This window comes from Bufo gargarizans, chromosome 4, assembly GCF_014858855.1.
Source record: "Bufo gargarizans isolate SCDJY-AF-19 chromosome 4, ASM1485885v1, whole genome shotgun sequence".
NCBI classification, from domain to species: Eukaryota; Metazoa; Chordata; class Amphibia; order Anura; family Bufonidae; genus Bufo; species Bufo gargarizans.
Genome location: NC_058083.1, coordinates 304,479,561 through 304,501,395, shown reverse-complemented (window position 1 = coordinate 304,501,395; position 21,835 = coordinate 304,479,561). Strand labels below are relative to the sequence as shown.

The 21,835-nt window shown below is 39.9% G+C and overlaps 1 protein-coding gene across 1 annotated transcript in view; it reads left to right on the top strand.

The window, feature by feature from the left end:
* TRDN (triadin) overlaps nt 1-21,835 on the top strand; it is a 252,640-nt gene that overhangs the window by 85,195 nt on the left and 145,610 nt on the right. Inside the window, exons 5-6 of the mRNA XM_044291164.1 lie at nt 3,153-3,284; nt 11,396-11,425. Of these exons, the coding sequence (XP_044147099.1) occupies nt 3,153-3,284; nt 11,396-11,425 (162 nt within the window). The remainder of the gene's footprint in view (nt 1-3,152; nt 3,285-11,395; nt 11,426-21,835) is intronic.

Genomic DNA, 21,835 nt, shown 5'->3' with positions numbered 1-21,835 from the left:
AACATTGCAGTATATTCACACATCAAGGTGAGTTTTTCTGATGCAGTTTTTCCATAAAGAAAAAAAAATAAATTATTACGGCAAACAGCATTTATGTATAAATTCAATCTAAAGTTTTGCATTAATCTATTCATTTGATGGACTATCTAGAACAAAAGTCATATAAATCAGACTTTCTAGTGTAATCATATAATTGAATAGATTTTGTATGAAAACCTGCCACAAAAAAAATCGACATTTTTCAAACCAGTCCCTGGATCTGAATGCTTTTGTAACTGCAGGTAATTGAGTTATTTAATAAAACATATCTGTATAACTACATCTGCTGTTCTTTCCCTCACCTATCACCTTGCTCAGATGGACACACATGCTCAGCTGCATCCTTTAACTGCCACCAGTCATATATACAGTTGTAAGCTGTGACAGTTACAGGACACACACCTCGAGTAAGAAAATGCCCCCTGAGCTTGCAGCTTGAAATATAAATAGTAAAGCAATTGGAGCAATGAATGAGTAGATCTCTGGATCCATGTGAGGTATAGGGTTGGTTCTAGCTTCCTTAGAGAGACCATCATGTACTATATGATGTCAGATTTTTTATTCTTTCCATTAATCACGAATAACCCCTTTAACAAAAGGACACTCCAACAAATAGAAAAACTCAAAAATGTATATTTTTAAGAATGATATCTTCAGTGACTGGCATTCTGAAGATACACACACCCTACTCAAACAGTACAGGTTTGTTAGAGACCACAGTAGTTATGCAGCTTGTAGACCTTTATTGGCACATAGACCCGAATGTAGACTTTTAAATGTTAAAACTTGGCAGCAAATGTTCGCTTTTCCTGCAGCTTCCCCACAAAGAAAATGAAGGATTATATGGTGGTCATTGAAATCGATAAGCTGTCCTGGTAATCAGGGTTGCTAGCCGGAATATTTCTTTTTTCTTGACAATTTATCCCAAAATCCCGAACAGCAAACTTTTTTTATGGACTAATTAGAAAACCATAATGAATGGTAAAGATTATAAGTGATACTAAAAAGCTCAATAAACTGATAATACCTCTTTACCAGCATTTACCGTGAGCTAGAAAATGATTATTACCACCAAAATAATCTACTTAAGAACCACCACCCTCAAAAAAAAAAAATCACAGACACATCCATTTTTTTTTACGGACACTGGAATAAAGTTGCCTATTTTTACGGACTGTCCAGAAATTTCGGGACAGTTGACAAACCTGCTGGTAATGCATGTATGTGTTGTGTCCTCCAGAGAGAGAGACATTCTTTGTAACAATGATTTTGTTTGATTTAAAGTGGTTGTTCCTTAATGAGCACTTATCCCCTATCCACCACAGGGACCCACGCTGATCATGAAAATGGGAGTCCTGTCTTCTCCTGTTAAATTGGAGCAGTGGTAATTTCTGGCACTGGGGGAAATAGTCAAGTACAGCTCTCAGCTATTTTCTCATAGAAAGTGCTCAGTATTAAGCCCCCTGTGATCAGATGAAGCAAAGCTAATGGACACAAGTAACCTTTCCAGCAAACCATACATATACTGCCAGACTTGGTTCTTGCCCTGCAATACCTTTGTCACTACAGGGCTGTGCCTACAGAGGAATAGCTGCCCCAATAAGAGGGATCTAGGTAGCCTAAGCTAACTAGGTAACCTTAATTGTTCAATATGAAAAGTATCACTTGGGAGCCATGCAATATGCATGTACAGGTGAAACTCGAGAAATTAGAATATCGTGCAAAAGTCCATTTATTTCAGCAATGCAGCTTAAAAGGAATTGCATTAATGCAGCTTAAAATTAGAATTTTGTGAAAAGGTTCAATATTCTAGACTCAAAGTATCACCCTCTAGTCAACTAATTAATCCATACCCCATAATCATCCAAATTATTACAAATAAAGGCTTGAAATATGTCGCTTTGCATGTAATGAGTCTATCTCATATATTAGTTTCACCTTTTAAGTTGCATTACTGAAATAAATGAACTTTGCACAATATTCAAATTTTTCAAGTTTCACCTGTCTATTCACAAAAACGAAATAAAAAAAAATCATTCTATCTGTGTACTCTAAAAACAAGATGTGCATTTTTCTTATCTGTATTGTCTTGCTTTCATTGGATATTTGTGGCGATTGGAATGTAATTTTTATTTTATTTTTTTTATTTTATTTCTGCCCTGTTTAATGCAACACTGCAGTTAGAAATGGTGGTAAACGGACTGGAGCACTGGATAAATGACTGATATATCACTAATCCTCATTATAGCCCTCAATAGCGTGCCTGTGAAGGTGGCCTGAAATATCCACATCAGTTGAGGCATCATCTTTGCTATAAACCACATAGTCCTTAATATAAAATTGAGTTCGGTGTTCTATTACCTGTAGTTCCCCGGAATGAGCAAATATGAAAGGGAACAGAGTATAATATGCTACACATGTACCGGTATAGTAGGCATCAGTCTGCAATTTACCTTTCTTTGATGTCATGATATGATATCATGATGTCAAATTGATATTTACAGTAGGTCTTCAGTACAATATTGATTAGTTTTACAATAGTTTTTAAAATTATAAACTGTCAGTATACAGTCACAATTATTGCTTAGTTCTAGATAAAGTGTCATATACTGTCATTATATTCATATACAGTATAATCCTTTACATGTAAATGCAACCAATAGGATGAAAACATAAATGTCCACTACCAGTACCAACACTATGGTCTCGAATATCCCAGAAAAGAAAAATTACTAATTAATTCAGATTTAAGTGTTAATTTCTGTTTTCTTCTCCATGGCTGCAAATATTGGGAGCAATCACAGAATTGCTTCCTCCTCTCTTGTTTCTCAGGGGCCATAACTAAAGCTTCATGTACATGACTGTATCTCGTTCTGCAAACCAAGGATCCGCAGAATATCGAGACCTTCCCTGTGCAGTCCACATTTTCCTCACTCCCATAGATAGAAAGGACTATTCTCATCCACAATACGGACAGGAATAATAATTACAATGGGAGACTCAGAGAGTTTTTAATGGGATTTCCCTTGAACTTTATTTTAAAGTGAATTTTTGAGTTTGGGAATAAAAGCAAATAACTTTTTTCTTATCCATTTTGTGTTTGACGTGTTTAGGAGGACCAATAAGCAAGCTGAGGAATGACCCAGTGAGAATCATACATGAAGCTGTGGACGACACTTATGACTGGATGCATGCTATCTTCTCTACTGTGTCTGACTTCATATCGTTCGACGATGAGAAAAAAGGTATCTGCACTATACTGTATGACAGCTGCTGATGCATAAGCATATTCATTCCAAACATGGTGAGAAGTTTCTTTCCGCATGTACTGTCATTCTTCTGTGCAGGAATGAGTCTGGCATGCCTTGAAATCCCATTTGTAAGGGTATCCAGTATCGAGTGATACCTGTCTAACCTCGGCTGTTCCATGGCAGTGACACCAAAATACAAGGCATATACTGGATTTTATCTTGAGGATTATGTGAAGCATGGTCTACATTTACATGATGGTTGTGCTGCTCTTGTGCATAAAAGTCAAATTTTTATATGTGCTGATGTAACAGTGCTGAGTCTGCCACAACTCATCTTACTTTGCAATCTGTGGTTTTCCTGAGGACTGCAGGTTTAAGGACTGAGTTATAATTCTCCATGCAAAAAGAAGATGGCTAATTCTCATGATTACAAATGCTTTGTGGGATACATGGGATTCCTCCTTATTCAATTCTATGGGGTTGCCAAAGAAAATCAGGGTAGAACACTTGGTTATCTCTGGTGGTTCTATAAAGCACAATCACCATTCACTATGGAGGCTCTTGGACCAAGCTTTTGTAATCAGGGGGTCCGAGAGATCAGACTACCACTAATCAGATACTGTGAATAATTTTTTGGGACAATCCCTTTAAAAGGAACCTGTCAGTTACACTGTGTTGCCCTCAATGAGAGTAGCATAGTGTATTGAAAGACCTGCTGATATCAGTGGTCTGTCATTACTTTTATAGTACTCACTAGTGATGAGTGAATCGAAGTCCACAAATTTGCCGGTAATGAATCGATTTAACCTGAAATAGTGTAAAAGAAAACAAAAAATAAGAATACTTACCTGATGTATTTGTTCGTGGTAAGCCAACCACCACCATCTTGCATGAAGATCTCGGCCTGAAATCCTGTGCGCTGTGATGTATGACGTCACCACGCCAGCCGACGTGATGACGTCATCTCGGGCTCCGGGAGATTTCACACCAGACCTTCAAGCAAGATGGCAGCGGCCGGCCAGTCCTGAGCAAATGGATCAGGTATTATTTATTTTTTATTTTACACTGCAATATTGATATTAGATGCTGCGATCAGCTATGTACGTGGCATCTGAGGGGTACAATGATGGGAAGTGGCGCTATCGCCTCTCCCTGGTATTGCACCCACTACTTACAAAGAAATGTGCTTTGTGACTAACTTATTTGTCACAAAGCAGATTTTTTTGTAAAATTTGGCGAAGCAGCCAAATCAAATTTTACTAAACTTCGCTCATCTCTAGTACTCACCTGCTGAAGACCGCACAACATGTCATCGCTGGGAGGGAGATGAGTCCTATGCTGCTCGAGGTCACCACCCTTCATCACATAGGAAGGAAATCTGTCCATCATCATCAGGAGGTGGGGGAGGACCTCAAGCAGCATCCGACTTATCTATCTCTCAGTGCTGGCATGTGGTGCAGACTTCAAAGCAGGTGAGTACTATAAAAGTACTGACTACCATTACAGCACTGACAGACACTGAAATCAGCAGGTCTGTCACTACACTATGTTGCCCTCAATGAGGGCAGCATAGTGCAACTGACAGTTTCCCTTTAAAAGGGTTGTCCATAACCTAGTGGTACCTGCAAGGAGATCTATACCTGCTCCCTGCCACTATGTTCACTGGTGGGTCACATAATGCTTGGGGGCACATCACTGCTGAGGCCAGGGTTGCACATGACCCCATGCAAGTGGAAGTTGACAGGCTAGGACTGGAAATGCAGAGAAGACAGCCTGGAAGTCAGGAAGCCGGAACAGAATGGTGAGGAGCAGGAAAGTATAGAAGTCTTCACAGGTTCTGCTCAGTTGGAGGCATTAAAGAAAATCCTGGACAGCCCCCTAAGGACTCATGCACATGACCATATGTATTTTGCGATCCGCTAAATATGGATCTGCAAAAAATACGGATGTCCGTGTGCATTCCGTATTTTGCGGAACGGAACAGCTGTCCCCTAATAGAACAGTACTATCTTTGTCCGTAATGCTGACAATAATAGGACATGTTCTATTTTGTTGCGGAACGGAAATGCGGACATATGGAACAGGAATGCACATGGAGTAACCTCAGGTTTTTTTTTTTGCTGACCCATTGAAATTAATGGTTCCACATACGATCCGAAAACCCCCCAGAACAGACGCTAAAAGAAAATACATTCATGTGCATGAGCCCTTAAGTTAATGCAGAAGATTTACAAGTCATCCTAAGGAAAAGCACAGGCAAATTGCTGTAATAACATGAGTTGTACTAAACGACAAACCCAGTTCTGCTACATATAAAACGAAAGCCTTTATTGAAATAAAGGCTAACATTGCAGAGCATGTCTTGTTCTGATTCCTTTTGCTATATTTGAATAATGTTCTTCAAGCGCTAAGTAAGTTATTGGCATATGAGATTGTATGGATCCGATACTTACATTGATCTGTGTGCATATCCTGCTCAAAGATAATGCAGCCACCAAACCTCAGCACAAATAATCACAAAGAATTTATCATATTGCGGTTATATATATATATATATATATATATATATACTGTACAAAGGTATACACTACTGAGAGCATCATTGTCTAATACATGCTGATCACAAATGTTTACAGCATATTTTAGTCATGGATTTTATAAAGTTTAATGCGCAATTCCCTTTTAAAACCAATAGCGTACAAAGAAGTTCTGATAACGGTATAGAGTATACATATTCATGAGGATTTCTGTGGACTGCGGCAATCATAATATAGTGTCTGTGCTGTATTCAACATTATATCGGAGATTCTTCAGTTCCCTCATATTAGCATATCTCTAATTAAAAGGAAACTATTTTTGTTGAATGTTTGTACGCTTATCATTGTTTAGACTGTATGATAGATTGTGTTGGTTATTCAGCTGCTGGGATGCATATGAGATCCAACTCCCGATTATAAATAATCCTAAATAAACATTTTTCTCCAAAGATCTAGCTGCATAGAGTTTCTGATAGTTTTGCTTAAATTATCAATTAAAATGCATAATTCAGAAGCCACAGCCTGGGAGTTAAAATAAACTTAATGTTGACTGCAGTTCAGTGCTTGGTGAGGGTCACGTACAGACTAAAAGCAAAGACATTAGAAATTTGATGCCAAGTTTAGAGGCATAACTAAAAGAGGGTTTTAGAGGCTAGAGAAATCAGTATATGGGACTGTGAAACTAGACAATTAACATCTCTTTGCAGGAAGCTAGAGAACTAGAACCTGCTGCTTAGGTACTTTCCAACAACGAAAGATGTCTTAAATACCATAAGCTGCTCAGCTATTGACTGAGGAGGACAAAGGTGTTTGCACTGGCCCTTTAAGAACAGGAGAGTGTGCAAGAAGAGAGGCGGTAGAGCGATAGCGAAAGAGAAGCAAGGCAGCACTACTCCAGCAGCTGTACCTGCCAGAAAGCACAAACAGATGATCCAGCATCCCATATAGACTTTGACCACTTTATTGAAATGATAGGGGAACCCTCATGAGTAAGGATCTACATCTATCAATCCAAAACGTGTAGATTCTGTGTGTGCTTTGGGTTTAATGATTAACTAGCTCAGGGGTAGGCAACCTCCGGCTCCCAGCTGTTGTGAAACTACAACTCCCAGTATGCATACTTGCTCTGCTCTTCTAAGAACTCTCATAGAAATGAATGGAGCATTCTGGGAATTGTAGTTTCACAACAGCTGGGCGCCAGAGGTTGTCTACCCCTGAACTAGCTGAAGGACCCAGCTTTGCACGGGTATATTTAATCTATTTAATTTAATGTTTGTGTGTGTTGTTAAAAGATATCAACAATATCCACTTTGACAGTGACATCCACAGCCCCCCACCCCTTAACACTGACCCCCCCCCAGTGCCCCGTCTCCTTAAAATGGGACCTCCACATCAGCCTACCCCCTTAACTTTGACCTTTACATCAGCCTTAACAGTAAGTTCCACAGCACCCAACCCCCCTAGACAGTGACCTCCAGAGGGGCCCACCTCCTTAACAGTGACCTCTACAGTACCCTCTCCCTAACACTGACCATAGAATGCAGTCCCTTTAACTGACCTCCACCATTCCCTATCCCCTTAACAGAAACCTCAACAGCGACTTCCCCTTTAACAGTGACTGTCACAGTACCCCGCTCCATTAACAGAGACCTCCATTGTACCCTGTCCCTTTAACAATGACCTCCACAGAGCTCCATTCCTTTAAAATGTGACTTCTACAACACCCCACCCCCTTAACAGTGACCTCCACCGTTCCCTGCCCCCTTAACAGAGACCTCCACATTGTCCGCCCCTTTAACAGTGACCTCCACAGCATCCAGCCCCCTTAACAGTGACCTCCACAGCGGCCGACCCTTTATTAGTGACCTCCACACTACCCCATCTCCTTAACAGTAATTTTAACAACACCTCGTCCCCTTAACAATGGCCTCTACAGCAATCTGCCCCTTAACACTGACCTCCATAGTGGACAGTCCCCTTAACTGTGACCTCCACAGCAGCCTGCCCCTAGAGTAGCCAGAGGTCCGGTTTTAGGCCGGACAGTCCGGCTTTCAGACTCCCTGTCCTCCATCTGGCGCAGAGCCTGGACGGACGCAGGGATGTCCTTTTGAACAGCTCACTCTCAGACAGCAGCACTGTGCTGTCTGAGAGTGAGTTACAGGGAGAAAATCACCATCCCTCCCACCCCTGCAGTTGATAGAAGTTGATTTTTACCTTCATTTTTACAACCCCCGTCGGCTGCGGAGTGGAATGGGGCATGGTCTAACCATATTGTGGGTGTGGCTTGGTGGTACCTGTGGGTGGGGCTTGGCGGTACCAAGTTTGTCTTTTGAGGGTGGCCTAAATGGCCACCCTACATGCCCCCTGAACCATGACCTCCACAACACTCCACTCCCTTAACAGTGTTATCCACAGAGCCCTGCCCCTTTAAAGCTGACCTGCAGCAGTGAAGAAAAATGGCTCAGTTGGAAACCTGGTGTAAAACTGTGTGTATGCGGAGACTAAGGATCTGCGAGCTTCTATTGGCTGATAAGGGACATGTGACCGTGTGTATGGCAGTTAGGAAATGAAGAGAAAGGCCTGCAGGCTTCTTTTGGCTAATGTAGGTCATGTGCCATATTAGCATTTTTTGGGGAATATCTCAGGAATGGTACGAGCTAGAGAGCTAAGACCGGTCTAAAACCTTCCCTGGCACCAGATCTACCTGTGTGCCAAATTTTGTGATTGTAAATGCGACGGTGCAAATTCCTTTAGTGGACATACATACATACACACACAGACACATACATACACTTAGCTTTATTAGATTTATTTTCAATAAAGTGGTCAAAATTTTTATGGAAAGCTGGATCATCTGTTCATGTTTTCTGGATTTCATCAATGCTTGTGTCCAAGCAAATTAGTGTTTCCCTATTTTATTATGAGCTGGTGAGCGGTATGCCGCTCTTTTCTTAAATTTTTCATAGTGGCTCATGAACCTCACATTACGCCTCTAGAAAGATCTTAATAATTTTGGTGGGTTATTCTTCTACCAGATAGGGTATTGATGGCAACAATGATGGATGGTAGCTAAGTAGAATGTTCATGGTAATAGGGGAAACTAGGCCTACATGTATTATGTACTACAGGGCAAATATTATATTTCAAGTGTAGCCCCAGTTTTTAGACACATAATACTAATAGCAATAGTCCCCTTTTATTTCTATAAAGCCAAGTTCAAAATATTCCAATGCATTAAACAATAATGTACATATTAGAAAATATAAAATAGGTGTCCAGGTAATAAACGGCAGATATCAGTGGCATAGGGCAAAACTCCCGAGCTTCAATTTAATGATATCACCATGAGGATGACATCATATACCTCAGGCTAGGTTCAGTCAACTTTTACAGTAGTCATTGAAAATCAATAAGGGCATCTAGTATGCTGTACTGTGTCCAAAATGCTTCAGCATATGTTTAGTGGTTTTAGGCCATTTATACAGAAATGAAAGGAATAGGCTTCTCTTTTCAGAACAAACAATGTTTAAAGGTCTTCTCCATTCCAGGCTGGGAGTTATGAACAAGATATTTAACATGATAGCAATAGCTTAATATTTTATACAATAAAAGTCAGTGGCATAGCATTGCATATGTTTGCATTCTTTTAGGAAGAATTATTTTATTTGCTTTAATTTGTGTTAATTGTGTGGTTGTATAATGGTTTTACCAAAATAATTTTCTCTGTGGATATAGATAGTGGAAATATGAAATTGTGAAAACTGTATTGGGGTCTTCCTATTGCTAACATTTTAACTATATATGTAGGCATAAAAAATGCCATTAATCACACATTTATTGCACATACTATCAATAGTTGATAAAAGGAAAATGCCTTTGACGAAGTATTTGCATTTGGAACTTTTATTACATATATTTCCAATAGGCGGGTGAGCCACTGCCAAATGGTTGTCAGACAATAATCATTTCATCGGGCAGGCAGTGATAGTCTCTGTCCATAACTCCCATAGACTTGAATGGGTAGAGTTGTACATAGAAGAGCCAATGCTCTGCGGATATGCCATAAATCATCCACATTACATAGGAAACCCGATTAAAACGGGTAGATTAATGATCTGTCTTTATGATAGGCCATTAATGTTTGATTTCCCAGGAGGTCTAATCTGCAAGAACCTTGTTGATCTGCAAAGTTCCTAAATGTTGAACCCCTACCAGTCAAACCCCTATTCAGAGTAGAGCCCATCAATGTTATAGTCCTAGAGAACACCTTTACATGGGGTTGTGAAAGATGGAGGGGGGGGGGGGTGTTTGGCAAACCCCCCTTACTTAGCTAGAGCTATAAAAGAAAGATGACTTATCTGCTTCCCAGAGCCAGCTCTCTGCTCTTTCTTCTCCAGGTCTGTAATGCTCCCTCGAAGTCAACATACGGTTTGACATTGCCACGGCCAATCATTGGCAGCAGATCTGACCAGCTCCCTTTACATCATGACAAATTGTCACATGATACAAGGGGATCCAGTCTTTTCTTAGGCCAGTGATTAGCTGTGGTGATGTTAACATCAAGGGAGCGGAGCATCGCAAGGCTGGAGGAGAACGAGTGGGTCCCACTGCCAGGTAGCAGGTAAGTCATCTTTCTTTTACAGTTCTGATAAAGTGGTGTGTGTGTGTGTGTGTGTGTGTGTGGGGGGGGGGGGGGGTTGCCACGCCCCCTTATCATATTCTTGCACAACCCCTTTGAGTCTAGACCAATACCATCACTTTTATACCACAATAAATTCTAGTTGAAAATGTGAAACTTGGTATGTGTTATGTTGGGTGCAAATTTTAGGAGATTTCTAAAGAAAACATTTGAAATTGCTTTTTCAATTGCACAATCTGTAACACAAAAATCTAGATAGTTTCCTGTTGCAGTCATCAACCTTGCAGTTTCCTATTTTTTATGCAAACTAAACCATTCTGATTCTCCATTAGCTCCACTTTTTAACCCTTTTTCTATTAAAATGTGAATCCATGGGATCAATCAGGTACGGGGAGTTCTATGTTGTTTAGGTGTGAATAAGGAATGGCAGATTCAGAAATATGTAATCCATGTGATTACATATGATAATAATAATAATAGAGAAACAGGCAGAAAAGTGGAAAGCAAATAGCATAGTTTATGCACTAGTGACATGGCACATTATCTAAAAACCTAAATAACTGCATGGAAATGTTTGTTGAGGAGACTGAGCCCGTAAAAAACTTCTGAACACCGCACACTGTTTCATTGTTCAGGCCAATTGATTGCATGCTAACTTTTTTGAATGCTTCTAGATATTTGGCAGTTTTGCAACCAGTGTGAAATGATTTGGTATTCTTAAGAAGCAGCGGTTGTTCATTAATAACGTTCTGTGTAACGCATGCTAAATGTAACAGTTAGGATAACAAGTGACTGTCGTGCTAACATCTGTGAGATTCCTGTGTAGCATATTATATGTGCTGCAGACAGCTAAATATATCCAAACACTGCTGTAAAATGTGCCAGCATGCAGCAAGGTACCTTATGAGTCTTCTTTCATTCCAATATAGGACTTGCAGAGTCGCCAGTGAAAAAAATAGGTTAGTTATTTTTGTATTTTTCCTCATTTGATGAATACGTAAGAGGAAATTCCCAATATTGAGAATAGCCATTTATGTTTACTTACCTGTAAGATAGGTAGGAGGTTAAGCTAGTGAAGTAGTCAACCATAGATACATGGCTAAAAACTAAAGACGAGCAAATTGTTCAAAAAGTTTGGATTTAATTTGGCTGAATCAGTTGACCAATTTAGTTTGAGTTTGAATTAATTCTGCCTGAATCAAAAGTGCTCCATTTGGGCAGAAAATTTGTGTATGGCCCTCTTCAGTCTCTTAGGACTCATATTTTTTCTTTCTAGTCACTAATTTTTTCATTTCTTATTTTTTTTATTCGTTTTTCTGTCTCTTGCTCTTTTTTGCACTCTCCCCAAACGTTGCCCAAATTAAATCACCAGAAATTTGAATACAGATGTAACTCAAATGTTCACAAAATTCCTCTTAAACCCAATTAGTTAAATATTGAATCACTTATTTCTAGTAGAAACCTCTGTGAATGCACTACTGTCAAAGCATTGTAGTTAGAGATTTCCCATACATTACCATAGCTACGAGGGCTTTATAGCAAGTCCACAACATACTTGGGGTTGTTGAGAGCAGACTTAACCCCTTAGTGACCAAGCCTGTTTGGGCCTTTATGACCAAGCGTTTTTCTTCCTTTTTTAATGGTCTCGTTCCAAGAGCTATAACTTTTTAATCTATATAGCTTTATGAGGGCTCGTTTTTTACAGGACAGTTTTTAAAAACTACGGGGTAGGTTTTTTTTTAAACAATTTTTATTGTTTTTAAAATATTAATAGACATGTACATTACAATAGAGGTACATCATAGAGCAATAATAATAATGTACAATTTTTGGTTACAAACATTACATTTGTATATAGACATATTATTATTATCATTTACATATAATGTTATATGCATAGAACTAGAACTTGAGTGTTGAACGATGGAATACCTAGATAGAAAACACGAACACGAAGTGTTAAGTGAAGTTCCTATACTTTTTCCAAGAAGACCAAATATTGAGGAATGTATTTCTGTTTTTTAACTCCCAATGTGAGAGTTCCTCAAGGCGATAAAATTGGTCGACTTTAGCTATCCAATGGTCTATAGTGGGGATGACTGGGCTATGCCAGTTCATAGGGATAAGTAGCCGTGCCGCTGATATCAAGAAGGAGAAGAGGTTTTTTTGTGAGTGTCTACCCCTTGTATACCCAAAGAAAGTAGTGCTATCTCAGGGGAGATAGGGAAATTGGTGTTGCAAATGGTATTACTTAAGGTGAAGATTTTCCCCCACCAGGGTTTTAGCAGGGGGCACTCCCACCAGATATGGAAATAAGAACCTTTATTCTTTTCGCATCTCCAACAATTGTCTGGGATGTTGGGGTAGTATGAGGAGATCTTGTCTGGGGTTCTATACCATCTAGATAAAACTTTGTTCTCCGTTCTTTTGCACTCGGACACATCTTGAAAGTTTGTGTGGAGTGATGAAGAGTTTGTTCATTTCGGATTGGGAGAATTGTCTTCCCAGGTCTTTTTCCCATAGTGCTATTACTGCTGGTTTGACACTCAAGGTGGGAAGGGCTAGCTTCTTATAAAGAACCAAAATTAACTTAGAAGGATAGGTAGTGGACTTCAACATATTTTCAAACCCGTCCAGGGTTTTTTGTAGGTTTAGGGATTTGGCTCTAACGGTAATTTCTTTACTAATATAGGTGAGGAGTAGAGTGTTTAAAAGGGACTCTCCATAGAGGACACAACCGTCACTGTCCAATAGATCCGTTACTAATTTAATAGAAGATCTGATCCCTAGAGGGCATGTGTCTCTCAGCTCTTTTGGAGCTAATGAGATAATATCTCCTACCTGAAGGAGAGGGGAGGGCAGAGGTAGGGCACAGCAATTGGAGGAGAACCACTTCCATACCTTCAAAGAAGTGCGAACTATAGGGTTCGGAATAAAGGATAGGGCGGGAAGTGGGCTGTCTGACGACAACAGGGCCCTAATGGTAGCGGGAAATAAAGTATTTTCTAACGGTAGCCATTGTTTGTGACTAGAGGGTCGAAGCCAGTCAATCACTCTGTTTAAGTGTATAGCCTTCATATAAAGTTCCGGGTCAGGTAAACCTATCCCACCAAGGTGTTTGGGTTTTGTTAAAGTAGAAAAGGAAATTCTAGGTTTTTTACCCTGCCATATAAACTTTCAGATCTGGGAATTCAAAGACCTAAAAAAAGACCTAGGGATAGCAATAGGAAGGACTTGCAGGAGATAAGTGAGTCTTGGAATTACCAGGGACATTACTAGGTTTTTTCTTCCAAACCAAGACAGGTAAGGAAGGTCCAAAGAATCCAGCTGAGCAACAATGGCCTTCAAGAGGGGGGTATAGTTGAGCTGAAACAGTTCTGAAAGATGAGAGGTTAATTTAACGCCCAAGTAGGTTAAATGTCTGTTAGACCAGTTAAAAGGCGAGTTTAATTGGAGGGCTGAAATTTGAGTAGGGGATAAACCTATATGAAGAATCTGGGATTTTTGGGGGTTGATTTTGAAATTTGAAAGGAGACCGAATCTATTTAAGAGGGATATTGTTAGGGGCATGGACCTTATGGGGTTTGTTGTAAGGATAAGCAGATCGTCTGTGAAAGCCGCTAATTTAAATTCTTTTGGGCCTAATTTTAGTCCACTGATGCCCTCTTCTTGTCTCAAGGCCTGCAAAAGGGTTTCCATCACTAAAACAAATATAAGGGGAGAGACGTGTTCCATTTTTGATTGAAAAACGGGTGGAGATGAGATTGTTGACCAGGACTGAAGCAGAGGAATTTGTGTACATTGCAAAAACCGCATTAATGTATGGGGTCGGAAATTGAAATTTATGCAGGGTATGTCTTATGTATGACCAGTCTATTCGATCAAATGCTTTTTCAGCATCGGTGCCTAGTAGAACCAAGGGCCTTTTTTTGTGAGAAGCATAGAAGAGGGCATCAAGAACTTTTGTAGTGTTATCTTTTCCCTCTCGACCTTTCACAAATCCCACCTGATCAGAGTGGATTAAGTTAGGGAGAAAGGATTGGAGTCTAGTGGCCAACATTTTTGCTAGGATTTTTAAGTCTGTATTCAATAGGGATATAGGTCGATAGTTAGAGCAGGAGGAGGGGTCTTTACCCTCTTTAGGTATGATAGTAATTAGGGCGTTAGTCATATCGGCTGATAAAGGCTTATTATAAAGGGAAGAGTTACAGACTGGGAGGAAGTAAGGGATTAAAGAGTCTTGGAAAGAGGTGTAGTAAGCGGTTGGGAAGCCGTCCGGGCCCGGGCATTTATCTTTTGGGGAGGATTTAAGAGCTGTAGCTAATTCAGTTGCCGTGAAAGGCTTTTGTAGGATATCTTGCTGTTCTGGGGATAGTTTAGGTAGGTTTAGCGTTTCCAGAAAGGCCTTAACTGACGAGTCTCTGTTTTGAGTGTGAGGGTCCTCTGAGGGGGAGGTAAATTGTACAGGGCTTCATAAAAAAGCTTAAATTGTTCAGCTATAGTCTCCGAGGAGAAGAGCTGTTGGCCCTGGGAAGTTTTAATGGAAGATACATGTCTAGCTAATTTTCTACGTTTAATACGCTGCATCATGAACTTTGAGGCTTTGTTGCCATGGGCAAAAAACTTGTGTTGGGAGGATAAATAGTATTTAGCGGCTTTAGCATTTAAGAGGTTTTTAAGCTCTGTTCTAAGAGTTGTAAGGTCTGATAAATGTTGGGCTGCTAGGGATCTCTTGTGGAGGGACTCCAACACATGAATCTGGTCCAGAAGAGAGGAAAGATGTTTATCTGCTTGTTTCTTCAGATAGGAGCATTTACTAATGAAGTGGCCTCTCATAAAAACTTTGTGGGCATCCCAGAGGGTGTGGGGGGAAATATCTGGGGTATTATTGAGGGAGAAGTACTCTTCTAAGAGGGATTTGAAGTGTTTTCTAAGGCCATCGCTGCTCAGCACGGATTAATTAAGTCTCCAAATAGGAGTCCTACCTGATTCTTAAGGTGGCCGGATTGTACAGAAGATAGGGGCGTGATCTGATATGGTGATGTTGCCAATTTTTGCATCCAAGAATATAGGTATCTGGTCCTTTGGAACGAGTATATAATCTATCCTGCTATAGGAGTGACCTGGAGCGGAATAAAAGGAAAAGTCAGTGTAATTTGGATTAAGGCAACGCCATATGTCTATAAGTCCTAGATCGTATAATCTGGAGTTCAGTTTTTTAAGAGATTTAGCAGAAAAAGAGGATTTTTTAGTGGACGTATCAACGAGGGGCTGTAAGGCGACATTGAAGTCACCTGCCAAGACGAGGGTACCCTCCTGCAAGTCCTCCACCAGGGTTAGAAGGGACAGAAGCCAGTCTATCTGGTCAGTGTTAGGGGCGTAAATGTTGACAAATGTGTACATTTTACGACCAATGGTACCCTTAAGAATGATGTATCTGCCATCTGGGTCTTGCGTATGTGCAGAGTAAGTGAAGGGAACATTACCTTTGAATCCTATACTCACTCCTCTAGAGGCCGCTCCTCCCGCTCCGCAGTGATACCAAGTAGGGTATTTGGAGAATGAGAGGTCAGGGTAGTTGCAATGTTTATAGTGGGTTTCCTGTAAGAACAAGATTGAGCATCTTTCCTTCCAAAGGAGGGAAAAGATTTGGGATCTTTTAGATGGAGATCTGAGGCCCTTCACATTAAAGGACGCTAATTTAAGGTCATTCATGGCTAAATGATTGGACCGTACTAGCGGCCCCTAGAGAAGCGAGCACATTACAATCATTTAACAAATATAGGTACGACTGATATCCAGGTATTCCATAACTGAAAAAACATAAAAGAAAAACATAAACAATAATAAAACAGTAATGTGGCAGGGGAAAGTCAAGTTGCCGCTTTAAGAACAACATGAAGCTTAAAGGCTTCTTCAGAGAGGGGGGGAAAGTGGGGTTAAACCAAATATAGGATCCTGCTATTAATGGGAATATTTAAAGCTTTTAGTTATGTACTCCAGATAGAAAGAGGGGGTAGGTAGAGGGGGGGTGGGGAGGGATGGAGGGATATAGATGAAGAAAGACATGGTGGAGGAAGAGAATGAGAGAAGAGAATGAGAGAAAGCTAGGAAGGTGGACTTAGTGGGAAATGGAGATATATATATATAGCTTACAACAGGCCCACAGGATTAGAGAGAGAGAGAGCTAAGACACAGTCCCAGTTATTCTCCTTGGAGTCAGGTTACCACTGCGATTCTTCATACGCTGTCTTTTAGGAGTAGAGGTCTTCTCCCAAGGGGTCAGCTTCGGAAGGTCAGGCAGTGTGGAGATCTTGGACACTGCATCCCAGCTTGCTATGTCCATTGGAGGAATGTCCATAGAAGAAAATGCATCCTGAAGATCCATATGGGAGGAAATCTTCATCTGTTTTCCTGCGTATTTAAATGACAGACTAAATGGGAAGGTCCATCTGTATAAGATATTCTTGCTGCGCAAATGGTCTGTAAGGGGTTTCAGGATTTTCCTCTTATTTAAGGTGACAGGGGAGAGGTCTTGAAATATCTTGATAGTAGAGTCACCAAAAGAGATGGAATTTGAGGCTCTGGCTGCATTAAAGATTTTTTTTAAAAACGGCAGATGATGTCCCTGGGAGGTTCTGTGTCTTTTAGCTTCTGTCTGAGGGCCCTGTGAGCTCTTTCTATAATCATATCAGACAGATCGTCACTTCCCAGGAGTTTTGCAGCTATTTGTCTAATGGTGGATATTAGTTCCTCACTAGGCACAGCTTCTGGTATACCCCTGAAACGGAGGTTGTTCCTCCTGCCCCTGTTTTCTTGGTCCTCCATGGCTGCATGCAGATGATTTATATGTTGCTGGCAGGAGGAAAGGGATTGAGAGACAGCGGTGCTATGTTCCAGGGTGGCCTGAGTGATATTCTCCAGAGACTCTACCCTGTGACCGATGTGCTGGATCTCTTGTGTAAGTACAGAGATTTCTTGCATCAGGGATGAGAGGGCTTCAGCAAGAGCCTGCTTGATAAAACGCCTAGACACAGGCCGGGAGCGGGAGGTTATAGACTCACCGCCATCACTTTCTCCCTCAGACATGCCTCCTTCAGCGCCTGCTTCAGAGCGCTCGTCTGCCGGCGCCATCTTGGAATCTCTAGCTGCAGGAGAAGCGGTTTGTTTCTTCAGGTATTTCATCATTCCCGGATTAGGGCATTTCGGGATCACAGCTTGGTCTGGGTTCTTTTGTCCTCCTATTTTCACCATTTTGGAGTACAATAGCAAAGGTAATCGAGTCCCTTTAGCAGGAGAATAAGCGGAGCTCAGCAGAGCATGTCTTCACAGCTCAGACGTTGGCTCCGCCCCCACTACAGGGTAGTTTTTAATGGCACCATTTTGGGGTACACATAACTTTCTGATTAACTTTTACTAACTTTTTCTGGGAGGGAGATGGGGAAAAATAGCAATACTGCCACTGCGTTTTTACATTATAAATTTTACAGCTTTCATTTTTCGGTACAAATAACATAATATTTTTATTCTCTGGGTCAGTACGATTACAGTGATACTAAATACTTATATATTTTTAAAATTTTTACAACTTTTTTTTCCAATAAAACCCCTTTTATTAACCAAAAAAAAAGATTTTGCATTGCCACTTCACAAGACCCATAACTTTTTTTTTCTTTTTCTATGGAGTTGTGTGAGGACTTGATTTTTGAGGGACAACTTGTATTTTTCATTGGTATCATTTTGGAGTAAATGCCGCTTTTTGATCGCTTGTTATTAAGTTTTTTTTCGGTGGAGGAGTGGTATAGAAATACAGGCTTTTTTTTTACGGCATTCACCATAGGGAATCATTTATGTAATATTTATGTAGTCCAGGTCGTTACGGACGCGGCAATACCAAACATATGGGCGATATTTTCTTTTTGCTATTTTTTTCCATTGAAAAGCTTATTTTCAATGGAAAAAAAAGCATATTTTTCATTTTATGGAATTTTTCTATTTAATAAATGTGTATTTTTTTTCTATTTTTTTTTCTACTTAAAAGTCCCACAAGGGGACTATAATATACAGTTTTTTGATTGCTTTTAAAATGTAATGCATTATCTCTATAATGCATTACATTTCAAAAGCAATGCTATTCAAAGATTGACCAGCAGGCTGCGCCAGAGAGGCACAGCCTGCTGGAGAGAACTGAAGACAGGCTCAGGGCCCTGATCTGAAGCAAGGTAAGCTTCACAACACATCAGCACCCCGCGATCGCATTTTTGGGGTGCTTTTAATACCAATGTCCATTTTGTAGACTATTGCATCAGTTATTTTCTGTATTAAGGTACTTTCACACTTGCGTTGTGAAGATCCAACAGTCACCGAAACTGCCTGCCGGATCCGGAAATCCATGTGCAAACATATAGCATTTGTAGATGGATCCGGATGCGGATCCATCTAACAAATGCATTGAAACACCGGATCCGTCTCTCCGGTGTCATCCAGGACACCGGAAAAATGGATCTGGTATTTCTTTTTTTTTTTTTTGCATTTTTAAAGGTCTGTGCATGCACAGACCGGAAACCGGATCCGTTTTGCCATAACACTTTGTGCCGGATCTCGCATTAATGCATTACAATGGAAAATAATGCCAGATCCGGCATTCCGGCAAGTGTTTCGGTATTTTGGATGGAGAAAATACTACAGCAAGCTGCAGTATTTTCTCTGGCCAAATACCGTAAGAGTGACTGAACTGAAGACATCCTGATGCATACTGAATGGATTGCTCTCCATTTAGAATGCATTAGGATAAAACTGATCAGTTTTTTTTTACAGTATTGAGCCCCTGTGGTGGAACTCAATACCGGAATAATGTAACACTAGTGTGAAAGTACCCTTAACGTGAAAACTGATGATCATCATAAACGTGGCAGAGGGCAATGAGGCAAAGATCTCCTTTGCTCCATACTATTCTCATTTCCCTTCCATTTTGCAGAAATAGTAAAGAAAATAGGGAAGTACCCCTATCCACTTTCTGTCAATCTTTACAAGTTTTTAGAATGGCATGGATGACACCATAGAAGTTTTTAGAATTACATGAAGGAGTCAATAGCATTATTTCCCTGCCTTCAGACAAATCCAGTTGCCAGTTTTATTATGAACAATACCGTCATATTCCATTATTAGGTGCATCAAGGACAATCCAATGGTAGAGCCCAGAAACCACTGTAAAACCTGATTATAAAAGGACTTATTGTCTTTCTTGACATGCCCAATTTAGTAAATACTTCAGTTCTCCATGAAAAAACAATGCTTGATCGTCCTATCTTAGAACGCCGCCACTGTTGCTATTCTTCTGTTATTTATCCTAGAAATGTATAACTAAATTGAAAACTCTGAGTGACTATTTCCTTTAACAATAGAAATTGTTTCTCTATAGTCTGTTAATGTATCAGTTCTGATTAGAAAGTGTCTGATTGTGTAGGGGCAAAACCCAAAGACAAAAGGAATTGTAGTCCTCAGTTGTTAATTTTTTCATATATTTACAGGAGGAATAACAGGTAAAAAACAGCACAGAATTTAAGAAAAGATGCTCCCGAACTGATATCCAAAGAGGAGTGCAGTCATTTACTAAAACAGACATATCCGCACGCACGCGCGGGATCTTAGAAAAGAAGGAGGGGGGAGTGAGGGAGAGCCGGAGGCGTATCTCAGTATTTTCAGGCGGCGCTGACGAGAGCAGAGGAGGAGCTGGGCACCTACGGCGGCGGCGGGCGGCATCTTCAGGCCATGAGCAACGCCCTGGGCACCTTAAGAATATGACTGACAGGTTAGATAAAACGTTTTTTTTTAACAAAACGAGCCAGCAGATTTAGCTTATAACAACAGCATAGTAATCACAAGGGCTCCATGGACAGAACAATATTTTTAAAAGTGGGGGTCAGAAACTGGTGACGGAGTCCTTTTAATGATGAATAAATTATCTTTTATCCGGACAACAAAAGCTGTGTTTATTGGGTGTCCACACTATAATTCAATGTTTGGCCCTTTGAACAGACCTTGAAACAATGACTTGATAAATAAGTCCATGCCAGCTATTTTTCCATAAGGAAACAATACCCAATATGTCATTTGAAATGGTTTTATTTAACTCAATCCCACCTATTAACCCACCAATTAACAGAATTGTGATTAAAACGGTTCAATGCAATTGTAGGATAATTTCTAACACAAGATATAGTTTAGAGTGCATTCACAAGTGATAATGGGAAACCAGCTGATACTACAGCATCTTCACTTACTGTCATGTTCTATCATAAATCAAAGAGCACAATTAATATCAGCAATGGTATTTGCCAAGCAATCTCATACTGATTGTTATTTGTTACTTAGAGGAGGTTACAAAAGATAGCAACTGGGTGATAAATGGCTGCTAATGAAGATTATATGTTAAGCATGCAAGATACTGCCAATATACTAATGAAGGTAATACTTACAGGATTGATAAGTGGTAAAAACAAGTTACTGTAGTGTTTCTAGATTTATAGATATACTATATTTTGCACAGGATCTTTTCCTAGTCTTTATTTAGAGGTTAGAGGCCACTATATCACAATACGTACATCATTACTAGCCATTTCTTCACTCAGGGCAACATTTAGCTTGCTGTCCTAGCACTGTATCTAAATATCCTAGATATCTTGGCCAATATAGTGATGGTTGATAGTTGACACTGCCCCTGGCATCCAGAACACACATGCCTCCCCCCCTTCCCCAAATATACCCATGGCATAGACATATTTGATCAACTCTATAGATTGGCTGTATCTGTCTTGCTTAACTATCACAAAACCTAACCAAACCTAATTACATATCATCAGCTAATAAAAATGATACTTGCATCTTTGTTTTTTCAAGTTTTCCCCCCATAAGTAAGCATGCCTGATTGAGATGACTGTAAACTATTAATTTTGCAATTGGAACATATGGTAAAAAAAAAATGCATTATTATCAGGGATGAAACCAACACACTTTGAATATAGACTTTGCAACTTAGCATTCTTGTTCCTATTAAATGCATAAAAAGATGAACTGGTTTTGAGGTTATACAAATATTCTGTTTATTGGTGATATTAAAGGGTATGCTCAATTCTGTTAAATGAATTGGAACAAAGTAACAAGGAACTAAATAATGACATACAGTATCTGCAAAATTAAATCTGGAAGATCACGCCATGGGATGATCTTAATATATGAGTATATATGTATCAGCAAACGTTTAATCAGAAAAACTGAAACATTTTTTAATGGGAATATGTAAAAAATGCTCCTGTATCTAGTTATTGCTCTCTAGTCTTCCTCTCCTTCCAACCACACATTCAAGCCCT